At 53.4% G+C, this 15,902-nt stretch overlaps 2 protein-coding genes and 1 long non-coding RNA gene across 6 annotated transcripts in view; 2 read left to right on the top strand and 1 right to left on the bottom strand.

The window, feature by feature from the left end:
- EFTUD2 (elongation factor Tu GTP binding domain containing 2) overlaps window positions 1–10,361 on the bottom strand; it is a 25,901-nt gene extending 15,540 nt beyond the window's left edge. The window contains exons 1-11 of the mRNA XM_065039838.1: window positions 10,139–10,361; window positions 9,840–9,945; window positions 8,605–8,770; window positions 8,085–8,163; window positions 5,512–5,587; window positions 4,482–4,547; window positions 4,199–4,234; window positions 3,306–3,396; window positions 2,291–2,373; window positions 1,666–1,832; window positions 692–816 (exon numbers count right to left, since the gene is read on the bottom strand). Of these exons, the coding sequence (XP_064895910.1) occupies window positions 692–816; window positions 1,666–1,832; window positions 2,291–2,373; window positions 3,306–3,396; window positions 4,199–4,234; window positions 4,482–4,547; window positions 5,512–5,587; window positions 8,085–8,163; window positions 8,605–8,770; window positions 9,840–9,944 (994 nt within the window). The 5' untranslated portion in view covers window position 9,945; window positions 10,139–10,361. The remainder of the gene's footprint in view (window positions 1–691; window positions 817–1,665; window positions 1,833–2,290; window positions 2,374–3,305; window positions 3,397–4,198; window positions 4,235–4,481; window positions 4,548–5,511; window positions 5,588–8,084; window positions 8,164–8,604; window positions 8,771–9,839; window positions 9,946–10,138) is intronic.
- Window positions 1–15,902, top strand: part of LOC135576164 (uncharacterized) — a 42,992-nt gene that overhangs the window by 6,581 nt on the left and 20,509 nt on the right. The window lies entirely within an intron of this gene.
- CCDC103 (coiled-coil domain containing 103) lies at window positions 10,295–15,902 on the top strand. Of its 4 annotated transcripts, none has more exons than XM_065039852.1 (4): window positions 10,295–10,313; window positions 11,134–11,299; window positions 12,827–12,959; window positions 15,276–15,902. In XM_065039852.1, exons 2-4 carry the CDS (start codon window positions 11,160–11,162, stop codon window positions 15,729–15,731), a joined length of 729 nt encoding a protein of 242 aa, XP_064895924.1. In that variant the 5' UTR covers window positions 10,295–10,313; window positions 11,134–11,159; the 3' UTR covers window positions 15,732–15,902. The 4 variants fall into 4 exon arrangements, with proteins under 4 accessions (XP_064895924.1, XP_064895925.1, XP_064895923.1 ...); XM_065039853.1 differs by lacking the exon at window positions 10,295–10,313 and adding an exon at window positions 10,428–10,525 and having other exon boundaries at window positions 11,135–11,299; XM_065039851.1 differs by lacking the exon at window positions 10,295–10,313 and having other exon boundaries at window positions 10,616–11,299.

Genomic DNA, 15,902 nt, shown 5'->3' with positions numbered 1-15,902 from the left:
CCCTGACCTCTACAACTTCATCCCCCTCAGGCTCGTTCCTCTGCCAGAGCTAAACCAGCTGCTTTGCAACATCCTCCTTCCCCTGCTTGCGGCTGCGGCAGATCACCCCAAATTCCCCGGTGTGAGACTTCAAAAGCCTGGGCCGCGCAGCTGGGTTACGCCAGCGCAAGGCCGCGCTTTTCCAAGCGGCAGATTGCCCTGAGCGGGCACCTGGGGAATGGGAAATTAAGTCAAAGCCAGCAAAAGACAGTTTCTTAAAAAAGAAAGAGGGCAAGAGTGCAAAACCTTGTGGGCCAAGCTTGCACCCGGCTGCAGCTGAGTCTCAGGCTCCGGAGGCTTTTGTGAAAAGGCAGGTTGAGCTTAACCGCCTCGCTCCTGAGCTGCTCGGGGCAGGAGGGAAAGCACGACACATCCACTTGCCTTCAAGACTTGTTTTGCCGCTTAAGGGTATGTATAAAATATTGGCTTCTGACTCAAGAAACATTTATCAGGAGAAACTAGCTAGTTAAAAGCAACAGTATTTTTGCTTTTTACCACCCAGGGCTCAAATCTGCAGCACCTCTGAACTCCTAGAAATTCAAGAGTGCACATACTGGCTACGTTTGTGCAGCTGAAAGGCTCAGAAAGCCTCACCAGAAAAAGGTTGGGAAACGAGATGTTAAAGTGTAGAAGGTTTCTGGATAATCCTCACCATATGTGTCTGCATAAATCTTTGCAAAAGATCCCAGCGTGAAGCAGATGCTGTACTGTGAGCTGGAGAAACACACGTTGCCCAGAAGGGGAGACAGAACGAGGTTCTCGTCGGTGGAATACATGCTGAGAGGAGACAGGTGTCAGAGACAAGAAACAAAATCAATGTTACGAACCAAGGAAGACACTTAAATCCACTTCCCGCACCAGTATGCGAGAGTCAAGGCTTCTACATTGCCAAATCGCATCTTAAAACCAACTGCAGTTTACTCGCCATCGGAATTTCAGGGTCACTATAAACCTCTAAGCATTGGTGTGCAGAGAAATATTTGAAGACATAGAGCTAAAAAGTTACCAGCACAAGTGCTTTGTATTTTTTGCTAGGTCAGAGTTTTTCTTCCCCTAAAAAATAGGCAGCAAAGCTGGTCAATCAAGCAAGGAAAAAGATGATCCAAGGCAAATAATGTAGGGATAGAACTGAAACAGTTTTAATGAGTTCAACGGGCTGCCCGGGGCAGTGGTGGAGTCACCATCTCTGGAGACATGTGGATGAGGTTCTCAGGGACACGGGTTAGCGTGGAGTTGGGTTATGGTTGGACTCGATGATCTCAAGGGTCTTTTCCAACTGAAATAAGAGTCACAGCCAAAATAAGGATACAGCCTGGACAATCTCAGTGTATTTGAGACATCTGGGAGCACAGAATCTCCGCACTCCGGTCATACGTCCACTTTCCCTACTTTTTAATGGGGGGAGAAAGAGCCAATCCTGAGAAGTTTGTCAGAATTCAGGCAGGATCAGCTCTTCCTGTATAATTCAATATTTTGGCTAAGATGGATTTCCGGTTGTTCTTCTGCCCTGTTTTCTATAATTCAACACATCAAGAGATAAACTCGTGGGGTTTTAAGCAAAGAAACAGAGCTACAAAAGAACAGGGCCAGCAAACCCTAAGGAAGCATCACCCCCACCACCCGTACCTGATCAGGCCGTTAACTTCGTCTACGATGTGTCGCAGTTTGTAATACGCATCGGTGGGCGGCAGCTTGAGCTCCAGGATCAGCCGGTCTATCTTGTTGATGCAGACGGTGACCGCCAGCCTCTCCTGCACCGCGTGCTTGATCAGCCTCTCCGTGTTCAGCATCACCTGCGGGGATAACCAGCACCAACACCGCTGGGAAAAGCCCTCCGCAAAACGCCATCTGGGGTGTCACAGGCAGAGCAGCGACCCTTATGCTGCATGGGGGTGGAAAAGCCTGAACTCGGCCACCAGCGCTCAGATAGTCCTCCAGAAAGAGAGAAATAGGTGCTAACCCAACCGAATTCCTTAAATTCTACCCCATTGGACATCCCTGATGTAAATAACCTGCTCGATTTTAGGTGTCCTGGGGATGGAGACACAAATGAGTTAGATAATCGGTGTACAGGTTGTCACGTCAGCCCTGGATGCAGAAGCTTGACTCGCTGTTTTGGCTGGAAAACACTCTCACTTCCCAAACCATCCTCCAAAATCCCTTCAGCGTGGAAAGCTGAACCCATCGAGGCGGGATCAAAGACCCCAGAGGAAGAGATCTGGATGTTAACCCAGGAGACGCCAGCACTCACCCCCTCAGCCGCATCGATGAAGAGCACGACGCCATCCGAAATGCGAAGGCCGGCTGTCACCTCATCGGAAAAATTGACGTGACCTTCGAAAACACAAAACAATGTTGAGAACCAGAGTAAGTCCTGATGCCGGCAGCGCAGAGGGGTGGGGATCCGCTTCAGCTTTAATGCTATTTTTTGAGAATAAACACAACAACAACTTCAACAGGCACATTTGTTACTGTTTTTCTCACAGCTCTGTGCAAGTACTTCAGGGAAAGGAGGGAGATGACTTCGCACCAAAGAACAACAGATGCCTCTCCCTCCAGCCTCCTCCTGCGCTCTAACCTCCCGCATCTCGAGCTGCGACTCAACAGATGTGTCTCAAGACCCTCTTTCCTAAAGTTTGGCCTTAGTTTCTTACAACAAGTTGATCCATGATTACTTTCCCCCCACAGAAGCTTGTCAGAGGCTGAAGGGAACTTGCTGAGTCTCACTCTGGGGCAAGAGAAGCTCCGTTCCCGCTGTGCATGATGATACCTGGAAAATCCAGCTCCTTGTATACTTGAGCAAAACACATTTTCAGCCTCATTAGCTCTCAATTAGGTCAGTTAATCGGAGACATAAGCCTGACTAAGAGCCAGCTGCACAGTCCTTACAGCTGGGAGTGATTTTGGAAGAAGGAATTTAGCTGCAGGCTCAGGACTAGGCTGGGATCGTCTATAAAACACACAAAATGTGTGTTCGCACCTGCGAATAAAAACGTCTCAGGGTTTCATGGCACCCAAGTGACATTTCCAGCCGAATCCCTGACGTTTCAGGGTCCAGATTCTTTGCTTTTCTGAGAGCCAACGCTACACAAACCCGCAAGCTGAGACAGAGCTCTTTGAAACCCTCATTAACCATCCCTGTTTGCGTTTGTTCTGTTCAGCACCGTCCAGCGGACCGAAGGGGTTTATTAATGAGAAATCTGGGTTCATATGGTCACATATCCCACCCACACGTGGTGCTGCCATCAGTGGGATTACACAATCACCTGGGGTGTCGATGATGTTGAAGAGAAAAGACTTTCCTTTGGTGTCCGGCAGCACAATAGTCACCGGTGTGCTCTTGATCCCCACTCCCCTCTGCAAGGCAGGAAATCGGGATTATCCGTTAAAAGAGAAAACACATCACCATGTAAAGATGTAGAAGATGGCCGAGGAAAAATGAGAGAGATGGAAAACGGAACATCCACCCAACCCAACCTCCCGCACCCAGGGAGGGAGGAACAACCTCCGGTCCCCAGTCCCGCTCCTCCACCCATACTGGTTCAGACTGGGGAGCACAATCCCCGCCTCATGTCAGCTCAGGAAGTATGAGACACAACCCCAGCGACAGCAAATGCTTGTTTTTCCTGTGCTTTCACCCTTCTGCTGTTATCAAGTTTCACCACAAAGCAGCAGATTTGACCCCCCGTAGTATGAAGTGAAGCATTAAAAGAACAAACTGCTTCATAGGATTGTTCTGGTCATGACAATATTTAGCGAGTAGGACAAAGTAAGATTCCCAACCACATGGAGGCAGAGCTAAGAGTTCCCATCGAAGGAAACCGAGGAGAAATATGTTTCTTTTGAAACCATAGTTCTCTTCAGCCTCTAATGCTGCCAACCCCTTCTACTTCTTTCTCTCCAAGAAACTAAGAGTTACCCATATGCTGGAGTAACTCTGCTATAGATTTTCAACATCACAAAGGTTGTCCTGATAAAGAAAGCTGGACCAGGGATCTTACTGGTCCAACTACTTATCATTTTATTGATAAAGAAATAATAAAAATGTGGAAAGCACAAGAAGATGCTAAAATGGAAGAGGAATCTGCCAGCAGTAACTATGAGTAAAGCATGAGACAACTGGATAAAAGTCGCTGCTTATTGTACAGAACTCACTCACCTCTTGCTCTGTGAACAATATATCAGTGTAGCAAAGCTGCAAAGACAAAACAAAAGCCGGTATATCACATTTCGGTAGCAAATATCGAGTTTGAAGCAGAACACAATAACTCTTTACACAGGGTGAAGGTGGCAGGTGACAGACACAGAATCAGGACTGAGCTCTGGCTTCCCAACTCTATGTTCTTATCACTAAACCTCGTTTTCCCCACGTACAATCCTGTGCCCTCCGAGTGTAAAACACAACCCGTGTTCCAGGGCAGGAACACGCACAGCTCACTTACGTCCTGGTCGTAGCGCTTGCGGATTTCTGGGTGTGTCTGTTCTATCAGGCAGTCAACAAAACACGTCTGAAAAATACGAAACCACGTGAGAAAGGAGGTGAGTGCGTTCAGAAAACACAGGTACAACCCCACCCCTCCAGCAGCAGGACAAAGAAAGTCGGGCATGTTATTATTTCCACGTGGATGAAAGAAAACCTGCAAATGGACCTTCAGAGGAGCTGGGGATGGAGGGGTGGAGAGCAGCCACGAGGAGAAGGACCTGGGGGTGTTGGTTGAGGAGAAGCTCAACATGAGCCGGCTGTGTGCTCACAGCACAGCAGGTCAGTTGTCCCCCAGGCTGCATCTCCAGCCCCGTGGGCAGCAGGTTTGGGGGGATCCTGCCCCTCTGCCCCGCTCTGGTGAGACCCCCCTGCAGTGCTGGTCCAGCTCTGGGTCCTCAGCACAGGACACACATGGAGCTGCTGGAGAGGGGCCAGAGGAGCCACAGGAATGATCCGAGGCTGGAACAGCTCTGCTGGGGACAGGTGAGAGAGTTGGGGTGTTCAGAAGAGAAGAGAAGCTCCGGGGAGACCTTAGTGTGGCCTTTCCAGGCTTAAAAAGGGCTGATCAGAAAGACGGGGACAGACTTTTGAGCAGGGCCTGTTGTGACAGGACAAGGGGTGATGGTTTGAAAGTAAAGGAGGGAGATTCACGCTGGAGATGAGGAAGGAATTGTTGTCCCTGAGGGTGGTGAGAGCCTGGCCCAGGTTGGCCAGAGAGGTGGTAGATGAACCATCCCTGGAGACATCCCAGGCCAGGCTGGACGGGGCTCTGAGCAACCTGAGCTGGTGAAGATGTCCCTGCTCATGGCAGGGGGGCACTGGGTGGGCTCTGAAGGTCCCTTCAACCCAAAATACTCTATGATTCTATGAAATAAAAGCAAGAGGAGTGGACAGTGAGCACTGCTGAGAGCTGGAGGGCTCAGGAGCGACAGTCTGAGCACCAAACCAGTGCTTAAAACCACCCGATCCCCGCGGGATCCTCCCGCTACCTTGCCGTGGTGAAGGTGCCCGCACAGCGTCACGTTCCGAATCAGCTCCGAGTTGTCCATCAGATCTGCCAGGAAACTGGAGGAACAAAACACAAAAGACTGTTGGAGGCTTCTGCCGCGTCTAAGAAAAGCAGGTGCCATTTCAGCTCTGCTTTCTCTCCAAGGTGCCCCCTGAATCCTCTCCAAACTTTCATTCTGGCGCTGCCCTGCGGAGGACGAATCCCACCTTCCAGATGGGAAGGACGAGAGAGTTGGAGTCCCAGACAGATGGCAGTGGGTGGGAGGATACGGAGCTGGTAAAACTGCCAGCAAGGGAATATTATTGAAGATTTTTCGTCTCTTCTAGTCAGTATTAGAGCAAAAGTCACATCCACATACTCAGATGATGAAATACTTCCACTCAAATAGTGGCAGGTCATCAAGTTAATCAGAGAGCTGGATAACGAGCACCCCACGCAGTTTTAAAAAGTGGCCACGGGGCTCTGCGGGCCATTAATTCTGCTTTTCAGGTCTTAAAACAGTGATGTTCCCAGGGACTCGAGGGAACAGGAACAGAATGTAAACCCTTTTAGAGCTCTAACTGAGCTGGGAAATGAGGGGCCGGTCACTTCTGCCTGGATCCCGGCCAAATTATAATTGAGATCCTAAATTACTAACGCCTCGAAACAATAACGGGAGGCTATAAAACACGTGTATATTGCTGTGGGCCCACACAAAATAAGCACTGTCAAATCATCTCCTGTTTAAAAAGATTTCATTTTCACCAATGCTGCAGACTCCTTAACGCGCAACATTTTGATTAAGAGCTAAAAAATAAAAAAATCGATGATAATACTGATTAAAAGCTTGCTTATTGGTCTTAAAATAAGGCTAAATGGGAAATCAATACCGAGCTTGCAGGTTTCTGGCTACGTCCCACAGGGAATTTCTCTTAGCCCCATCCGAACCATTTATAGCAACGAACAGGACGAGGAGGAATTAATTAGAGATGGAACGAGCAGAGGACACGGGGATCAGGAAGGCGGCAGATAACGAAGAGACGAGGTCACTAAGAGCGAAAGGGGCTGCTGAGAAAAATCAGCCCCAGCGGGCTCTGTGGTTTAAATCTGGTCGAATCAAAAAGTGTCTGATCGATGAACATGACCCCGAGGAGAAAAAGGTCCTGGGCATCCAAGTGACGGAACACGAACTCCAGCAAAATCGTATTGCTGGAAAATAAGAGGATCCTTGGTGACTGCGCATGCCAGGGTGTGTTCGGCACACAGGTCTGGGATTTACACCTGAAAGCGACTTAAAAATGGGAGAAAAGCTCTGATGAGCCCCAAAGTGGCGTGTGGAAAGCTGAGCCTGACGAGACGCTCACGCAGCTCAATCTGTTCATCCTCAAATAGACAACGTACAGAACCGCGGCGCACGCGAGGATACGGAGCCCTCTGCCCGTCGGCAAAAAGCCGACGTTGACGCTGAGATTATATTTGTAATAGAGAAAGAAACAACCGTTTTTATTCCTTGCCAAAGTTGTGTGAGATGTCAACAAGACTGGGGAAGGGACTTGAACACAAGACCCATAGGGAGAGGCTGAGGGAGCTGGGCTTGTTTAGTCTGGAGAAGAGGAGGCTTAGAGCTGAGCTCAGCACTCTCTAGAACTACCTGAAGGGCAGTTCTAGCCGGGTGGGGATTGGGCTCTTCTCCCAGGCATCAGCAATAGGACAAGGGGCCATGGGCTTCAACTCTGCCAGGGGAAATTTAGGCTGGAGATTAGGAAGCAATTCTTTGCAGAGAGTGGTCAGGCATTGGAATGGCTGCCCAGGGAGGTGCTGGACTCACCGGCCCTGGAGGTGTTTAAACTGAGATTGGACATGGCACTTAGTGCCATGATCTGTCAACGGACTGGATTTGGACCAAGGGTTGGACTGGATGATCTCTGAGGTCTTTTCCAACCCAGTCCATTCCGTGATTTTGAAATTCATTTTGATTTATTTCCAGGTTTGCTCCCAACCCTGGTGGGACACAACCCAAAGGGACCGTTGGGCACAGTTTCACTGCAGCGTCATAGTGACCTATGCACGGCTGTACATACAACCAGCGGCGTGAAAATTCCCCCCAGAAACTCCTCTGGGGTAAATGGGAAATAATTTAAGGCAGCAGTGACTGGGATCGACCCAAAATGCCCCAACATGCGCCACATGCCAGTCAAGAAAACTGAACTTCAGCAAATCTGCACCATGAGGGTTTTGATTATCAAGCTCTAGATCAACCGTTGAGGTAAGAGTTACGTTCTATTTCAGAAAAATAAGCCCTGTGCTGCAGCTGCGGAGGGAAAATATCTGTAAAATGGTTGGTCTTGTACTGTGTTCCTCTTGTTTTTCATTTAAAATCTGGGAAACGGCTGCACTCAGAGTTCTGTTGCTGCTGTTGGTAAGAAACAGAGCAAATGCCCCCAAATCTGCCTCCCCCACGCAGCACACACCCTCTGCCCCCCAAAATCCGCCTGCGAACAACAGCCAGCGAGGAAATCGCAGCACAGATGGCCCGAGCCAACAGCCACGCGTCATCCCCCCCGTCCAACTTACTCCATCTCGTAGACGGTGACCGGTAACGTCTGTTCCATCAAAGAGAACTTTTTGGTTTTCACGGGTTTAATAATTGGCTCTGAAAACAAGAGAAAGAACAATAAACGGCTGTTTCCAGAGATCCTGAGCCCGGCAGGAACGGTCACAGACACTTTTGCAGACAAAAACACGATGTTCAAGCTGACAGATTCTCTCAGTTTTTTTATAAAAGCGGTTGTACCAGATGATTGTTGCAGGTCCCTTCCAACTGAACCAGTTTACTCTCTTACAGAGGGGTCAAATGAGATGATTTCGACACATTTTTATTTCTCCTCAAGCATCTTTCCAGCATTTTTCAATATCTGTTGTTCAAAAGACAGTTTGTTTGGCGTTTTTAAGAGTCCTGAGCGCCCTAATCTGCGCACTGCTGGACAGACAAGAGTCGGAGAGGGAATAGGGAAGGGGCATTAAAACAGAATGAAACACTATTTTCCCTTTCCCCAGGATCCATTGAGAGCCTTCTCCTCCCTCCACCACTCACCAGTGAGGGGCTGTGTGTCTTCCTCTTGTACGATGGTCTCTACTTCGGGTCCGTACACCTCCTCGGCGGTGGGGTAGTACTTCTTATCCTCGTGCAGCACCACCTCCATCCCCGGGTGGTCTTCGTCGTGGTCCCCCATGTCATCATCATCGTCATCGTCCTCCAGCTGCAACCAACACTCACATTGAGCTGCCGCCCGCACCAAAGCGCTTTACAAACACCGGGCACCCCAGGAAGGGCAGGTTTGGTGTTGTACAGGGAAAGAAACACAAACCCAGCCAGGGAACCAAGGTGGCCCCAGCACCTCCCGCCCAGCCCAGAGTGGTTTGCAGAGGTTCCTCTGCAAGGAACACACCCATTCCTGCCAAATTCTAGCAGCACCTTGAAAACGAACAGCAAGAAGATCCACAGAGAGGCCTGCACAGGCAACAACTCCCACCCCTTGCTCACCCACATGACAAAACCCCGAGGAACTGCAGGAACAGGACACGAGATGGGGCTTCCTCGGTGCTTGATGCTCCCCAGTGTGATGGAGCAGCCTCTGCTGCCCTCCCCACTCTACTCTAGAGCCTGTGGGGTCTCGTTCTACCATCACACCAAGGAGCTGAGCTCCCTGCAATTCTGCTGTGCTGTTGTGTGTGTTACTAAAGGCTTGAAGAGCTCACGGAATGGATACGGATCCTCCATTCACACAAATAAAAACGCCAAATGCAGCTCCCAGTTCTAATCACGACTCAAACCAAGATTTTGTGTTTCCCTTCCCAGGGGACAGACTTTTGAGCAGTTGCGATAGGACAAGGGGTGATGGTTTGAAAGTAAAGGAGGGAGATTCAGGCTGGACATGAGGAAGGAATTGTTGTCCCTGAGGGTGTTGAGAGCCTGGCCCAGGTTGGCCAGAGAGGTGGTAGATGAACCATCCCTGGAGACATCCCAGGCCAGGCTGGACGGGGCTCTGAGCAACCTGAGCTGGTGAAGATGTCCCTGCTCATGGCAGGGGGGGCACTGGGGCGACTGGGAACGTCCCTTCAACACAAACCGTTCTGCTGAATCCTTTAAACACCAAACCCACCCCGATCTCCAGGAGCCAAACTCAACCACCGAACAACACCTCAAAGCAGAATCTGAGCCCAGCAGGGGAAGCAATCACCGGCAGCTTGTGAAGCCCGCGGTGCTCGCCCCGTGGGGGTCCCGGGCAGGACGAGGCTCCCCCGGGACGCTCAGTCCCCCCCGCTCACCTCGTCCAGGTCCTTGGACTCTCTTCCCAAGTCGTCATCATCATCGTCCGAGTCCAGCTCGGGCCCGATGTAGTTCCCGAACTCGTCGTACAGGTCGGTGTCCATGCTGGGGGACAGGGGAGGGTCAGACGGCGCACCCGGGGCTTCCCCGGGGCTCCCCCAGCACCCGCCGCCTCACCGGCCTTGCACCGTGCGCCACCCCCGGGCCCGCCCGCCGCCCCCCGGAGCCCCGCACGGCCCCCAGGGCCCGGCCTGCCCGCCAAGCGCCCTCCGGCTCCCCCGCCCCCGCCTCGGCTCACCCGGCCCGGTCCCGCTCTCTCCCGCCGCGCTGCCCTCGCCGCCGGAGCCACCGACACCGCCGTAGAAGGCCCCCGGGCTGTCCACTCCGCCTGTCGTGACACGGCCCCAAGCGACCGCCTTTTCCGCCTGGGAAGAGCCGGACGGGACGGACGAGGCCGGGAACAGTGTCCGCGGGTCTCGGTGGCCTCGGGCCGGGCAGAGCCGCTCGGGGCGGCGGGGCCGATTCTGTCAGGCATTGCCGGGGCAGCCCCGCCGGGGCCTGGCCGCGCTGCCCGGTCGCTATGGCGACGGGAGGAGCCCGCGCGGCGGCGGGAGCTCGGCGGGGGCGGCGGCGATATCGCGATAGAGGGAGAGGGGGAGAGTCCGCGGCCCTGTCGCGATACAGGGAGGGTCTCCTGGTGCAGGCGGCGGGCGTGGCCCTGTCACGATACAGGGAGGGTTCCCCGGGGCCGGCGGCGGGCCTGGCCCGGCGGGGCTGTCGCGATAGGAGCAGGTTTCCCTGTTTCCATCTGTATGTGCAGCTCGGCCGGGCTGTTGTGACGGGAGTGCGGGTCCCTGGGGCTGGGGATGTGTGTGGCCTGCCAGGGCTGTCGCGATAAGAGTGGGGTCCCTAAGGCCAGCACTGGCAGGACTATCGTGATAATTGCAGGGTTGTCATGACAGGAGCGGGATCCCCCAGGGCCAGCCTCAGCAGGACTATCGGGACATGAGTGGAGTCCCTGAGGCCAGCCCCGGGAGGCCTATCATGATAATTGCAGGGTTGTCACGATAGGAGCAGGATCCCCAGGACCAGCCCTGGCCGGACTGTCGTGATAAGTGCGGGGTTATCACGATAGGAGCGGGATCCCCAGGGCCAACCCCAGCAGGACTATCATGACATGAGTGGAGACCCTGGGGCCACTGCTGGCAGGACTATCGTGATATTTACAGGGCTGTCACGACAGTAGCGGTGTCCCCACACACCCAGCGTGACCCTGTCCCCGTGTCCCCACAGGTCCCTGCAGGCCCCGCTGGGTGACGATGGCGGCCGGAGCCCCTGAGGCGCGGGCGCTGGCGCGGGAGCTGCGGGCGGCCGTGGAGGCCGACGAGCGGCAGGAGCGGGAGAACGCGGCCAAGCTGCGGGCGCTGCACCAGCGCGTCCCCTCCTACGAGGACTTCAGGTGACACGGGGGACACGCCGGGAAGGGGACACTGGGTGGTCCAGCTGTCACACCAACCACGGGGCCAACCCACCTCTCGGGCAGGTGTTGGGGCTGGTTCTGTTGGAGCTCGGATTCTGCAAACTGCAGGGCGGGTCCCCATGGTGGCCACGCCATGGAACAGCGGTGGCAATGGCTCACTGTCCCCTCCCCAGTAAGTAGGACAAAACTATTAACCTCTTCATTAATCACAGAACAGTTTGTGTTGAAGGGACGTTCCCAGTCGCCCCAGTGCCCCCCCTGCCATGAGCAGGGACATCTTCACCAGCTCAGGGTGCTCAGAGCCCCGTCCAGCCTGGCCTGGGATGTCTCCAGGGATGGTTCATCCACCACCTCTCTGGCCAACCTGGGCCAGGCTCTCACCACCCTCAGGGACAACAATTCCTTCCTCATGTCCAGCCTGAATCTCCCTCCTTTACTTTCAAACCATCACCCCTTGTCCTGTCACAACAGGCCCTGCTCAAAAGTCTGTCCCCATCTTTCTGATCAGCCCCTTTAAAGTCCAGAAAGGCCACACTAAGGTCTCCCTGGAGCTTCTCTTCTCTTCTGAACACCCCAACTCTCTCACCTGTCCCCAGCAGAGCTGTTCCAGCCTCGGATCATTCCTGGGGCTCCTCTGGCCCCTCTCCAGCAGGTCCATGTGTGTCCTGTGCTGAGGACCCAGAGCTGGACCAGCACTGCAGGGGGGTCTCACCAGAGCGGGGCAGAGTGGCAGGATCCCCCCAAACCTGCTGCCTGCGGGGCTGGGGATGCAGCCCAGGGGATGACTGACTTGCTGTGCTGTGAGCACACAGCAGGTCATGTTGAACTTCTCCTCAACCAACACCTCCAGGTCCTTCTCCACGTGGCTGCTCTCCACCCCTCCATGCCCAGCCTGTGTGGATACCGGGGGTTGCCACGACCCCTGTGCAGGACCTTGCACTTGGCCTTGTTCAGTTCTGGAGCACGAGTCTGATGATGAGCGTTTGAGGGAACTGGGGCTATTCAGCCTGGAGAACAGGAGCTGAGGGGAGATGTTATTGCTAACTACAGCTACCTGACAGGAGGTTGTGGCACGGAGGGCATTGGTCTCTTCTCCCAAGGAGCAAGTGATAGGATGAGAGGAAACGGCCTCAAGTTGCGCCAGGGGAGGTTGAGGTTGGATCTGGGAACAATTTCTTCCCCAAAGGGCTGTGGGGCATTGGAACAGGCTGCCCAGGGCAGTGCTGGAGTCACCATCCCTGGAGGGGTTTAAAAGGCGTTCAGACGAGGTTCTCAGGGACATGGGTTAGTGCTGGAGCTGGGTTATGGTTGGACTCCGATCCTGAGGGCCTCGTCCAACTGAAACGATTCTATAAGTTCACGATGTTCACAGGGACACCTCCAGCCTGCCCAGGTCCCTCTGGATGATGCATAAAGCCCAAACTCAGAAATTGCCGCAGAGAAAAAGCTCAAAGCCTCAAACTATTTGCTGTTGCTGAGGCCCCCATCCCCTCTCGCTGCCCGCAGGAACATCGTGCTGGCCTCGCACCTGAAGCCCCTGGAGAAAAAGGACAAGATGGGCGAGAGGAGGAACGTTCTGTGGAACCCCTGTGCAGCCCGCGGCAAGGCCCCGCAAGCCAGCGACGTGGAGATACCCCAGGTGAGGGAGATGCTTTCCGGGACTTTATCCACGTCTAAAAATCACTCCGGAATAAGTTGGGTATTATTTTAAAACACAAGAACTATTCAAAACTATATCTCCATGTGAGCAAACCCTCCGAGTCCCCAGCAACGCTGGTGTTTAGAGAACCACAGGGCTCCATCTTGGCCCCTACTTTGCATCTGATAGCAGCAGCACCAGCTGCTTCACCAGGAGTTTGCTTCGCCCCGTGGGATTCTGAGCCCAGCTGCACGGCGCCGGAGCAGAGCTCCCAGCACCCGGCTCTGACGGTGGCCAGCAGCAGATTCTTGGAGAAGAACACCCTCCCTTGAGCGCGCTTCTCCAGCTTGGCCGCGGTTCAGAGCCCGGGAGCCAGGGCTGTGCATCTGGAGCACCGCGTTTAAGAGCCACGGGCCGCGGATCTGCTGTGAACGCAGCCGGTTCTTTTTCACCCCGCGGTTTAATTATGTATGATTTGGAAAAGTGCTGTTTTGTTTGCAACCTGCTGCCTGGATGCTCCTTCACAGAATCCCAGAATGTCATGGGTTGGAAGGGCCCTGGAAAGCTCATCCAGTGCAATCCCCCCATGGAGCAGGAACACCCAGATGAGGTTACACAGGAAGGTGTCCAGGCGGGTTGGAATGTCTGCACAGAAGGAGACTCCACAACCCCCTGGGCAGCCTGGGCCAGGCTCTGCCACCCTCACCAGGAACAAGTTGCTTCTCAAATTTAAATGGAACCTCCTGTGTTCCAGTTTGCACCCATTGCCCCTTGTCCTGTCACTGGTTGTCACCAGAAGAGCCTGGCTCCATCCTCCTGACACTCCCCCTTTCCATATTGATCCCCAGGAATGAGTCCCCCCTCAGTCTCCTCTTGTCCAGCTCCAGAGCCCCAGCTCCCTCAGCCTTTCCTCACACGGGAGATGCTCCACTCCCTCCAGCATCTTGGTGGCTGCGCTGGACTCTCTCCAGCAGTTCCCTGTCCTGCTGGAACTGAGGGGCCACAGCTGGACACAAGATTCCAGGTGTGGTCTCCCCAGGGCAGAGCAGAGGGGCAGGAGAACCTCTCTGACCTACTGACCACCCCCTTCTAACCCACCCCAGGTACCATTGGCTTCCTGGCCACAAGGGCCCAGTGCTGGCTCATGGTCACCCTGCTGTCCCCAGGACCCCCAGGTCCCTTTCCCCTACGCTGCTCTCCAACAGCTCATTCCCCAACTTACACTGGAACCTGGGGTTGTTCCTGCCCAGATTCAAGACTCTACCCTTGCCCTTGTTCTATTTCATTACATTTTCCCTGCTCAACTCTCCAGCCTGTCCAGGTCTCACTTCAATTGTGGGCAATAGTGACTAAACATTTTCTATCCAGGTCCTTTGTGAGTCCAGTGACATCTGTCCTGTCCTCTCCCATGGGCTTTGCCCACGTTGGAGGGTCCGGGGCATTGGACATGTAGCCAGGAATGTTTTCCCATAGATGTTTCTCACGGATTTTTTGGCACTGAGTTTAATTTTGCTGTTTATTAGGAGATCTTTTTGCAGCTCTTCCTGGCAGCTCAGCATTTGCTTGGGCTGAGTCGTGATCTCCCCAGAGCAAATCCTGTTCCTAATCCCGTTAGCGCTCGGGCTCTGATCTCCAGGGCTTCTCCGTTTCGTGTTTAGACACAGCCTGATGTTGCCGTGCCTTGTTCTCACTATCTGTATAAAAGCCTAAACATTTTAATCCTCCTTCAGTCTGATTTGCAGTTAAATCGGCGGTGATGAGTTCAGCAGTTCAATTACATATTATATGAAACAGGATTTCCTTTTATCTGGAGACGCCACATTGAGCTCGGCTCTGCTAGTGCAAACTCTGCCGCGGAGGGTACGGATGCCGTGCGTTAGGAGACGCCGTGTCGGGGCCAGCTGCGTATTTTCTGCTTTTACATCTCATCTGTTTTATCTCCTCACCCCTTTGATTTACTTCATGGTGCTCGAGATGGAGCAGAAGTTTTCTCTGAGCCTCCAGATCCCTTCCCGAGCGGATCCACACTGGGGCTGGTTAGAACTGGGATTACCCCGCCGTGTTTATCCACGTTGGGTTTCATATCTCATCATTCTTCCATTATTTTCCCCTCGAGTTCTCTGGTTTCTATGGAGGAACCTGATATTTCTTCGTCTTTTTCTATATCTTGCACCTCACAAGCTTTGTGCAGCCCCTTTGGGCTGTCACATCCCATATTAGAAACATCACCATCCACAGGCTGAGCGGAGCAGGGGTGATAAAAACCTTTAAGTGGCAACAAAGCAAAAGGAACTGAGTAACTATTTTTTCCTTCAGGAACTGGATCAACTGCCCAGAACCTCTGCCGAGTTTTACAGAGATTGGCGCCGATGCTTAAAAAGCGGAAAAGACAAATACCAGCTTTTGCTGAAGCTCGGAGGGGAGGCCCTGGGTAGAATCTTCCAGGCTGACTTGGGCTTCGGCCTCCTGGGCGAATTCCTCGTGGTGCTGGCGGAGAACGTCTGTCGTGAAGACCGAGATGCCGTCCTTCAGATCTTACGGAGCCTTTCGGGCACCAAGCGCTTTGGGTTAAACGTGGATCTCCTGAGCGAGCCGGAGCGGGAGAGCAGCAGGGGGCTGTTCGGGAAGCTGCAGCGCGCGAGCGGGGATGGTCGGATGTTCCCCGCCAGCTGCGGAACGGACGGCGAAACCCACCTCACCAACACCAGCCTGCAGAAGGAAACCGAGGAGAGGATGCTGATGGAGCTGATGAAGAGCTACCGGGTCAACTAAGGAGCAAAAGCACCCAGGTTGTGCAGAAATGGAGTGAAGAAGAGGCTCAAAGCTTGACTTTGGCATCAGATGTTGCATAAGACAGATAAATTAGATACTTGTGGAGCGTTGCTGCGTGTTTCTCTGTACCTGGAGCCACCCCGAGCAACAAATAAAGGTTGGTTACCGAGA

The sequence above is a fragment of the Columba livia genome, chromosome 23 (genome assembly GCF_036013475.1).
Source record: "Columba livia isolate bColLiv1 breed racing homer chromosome 23, bColLiv1.pat.W.v2, whole genome shotgun sequence".
NCBI lineage: Eukaryota > Metazoa > Chordata > Aves > Columbiformes > Columbidae > Columba > Columba livia.
This window is presented reverse-complemented; position numbering and strand designations above follow the sequence as displayed.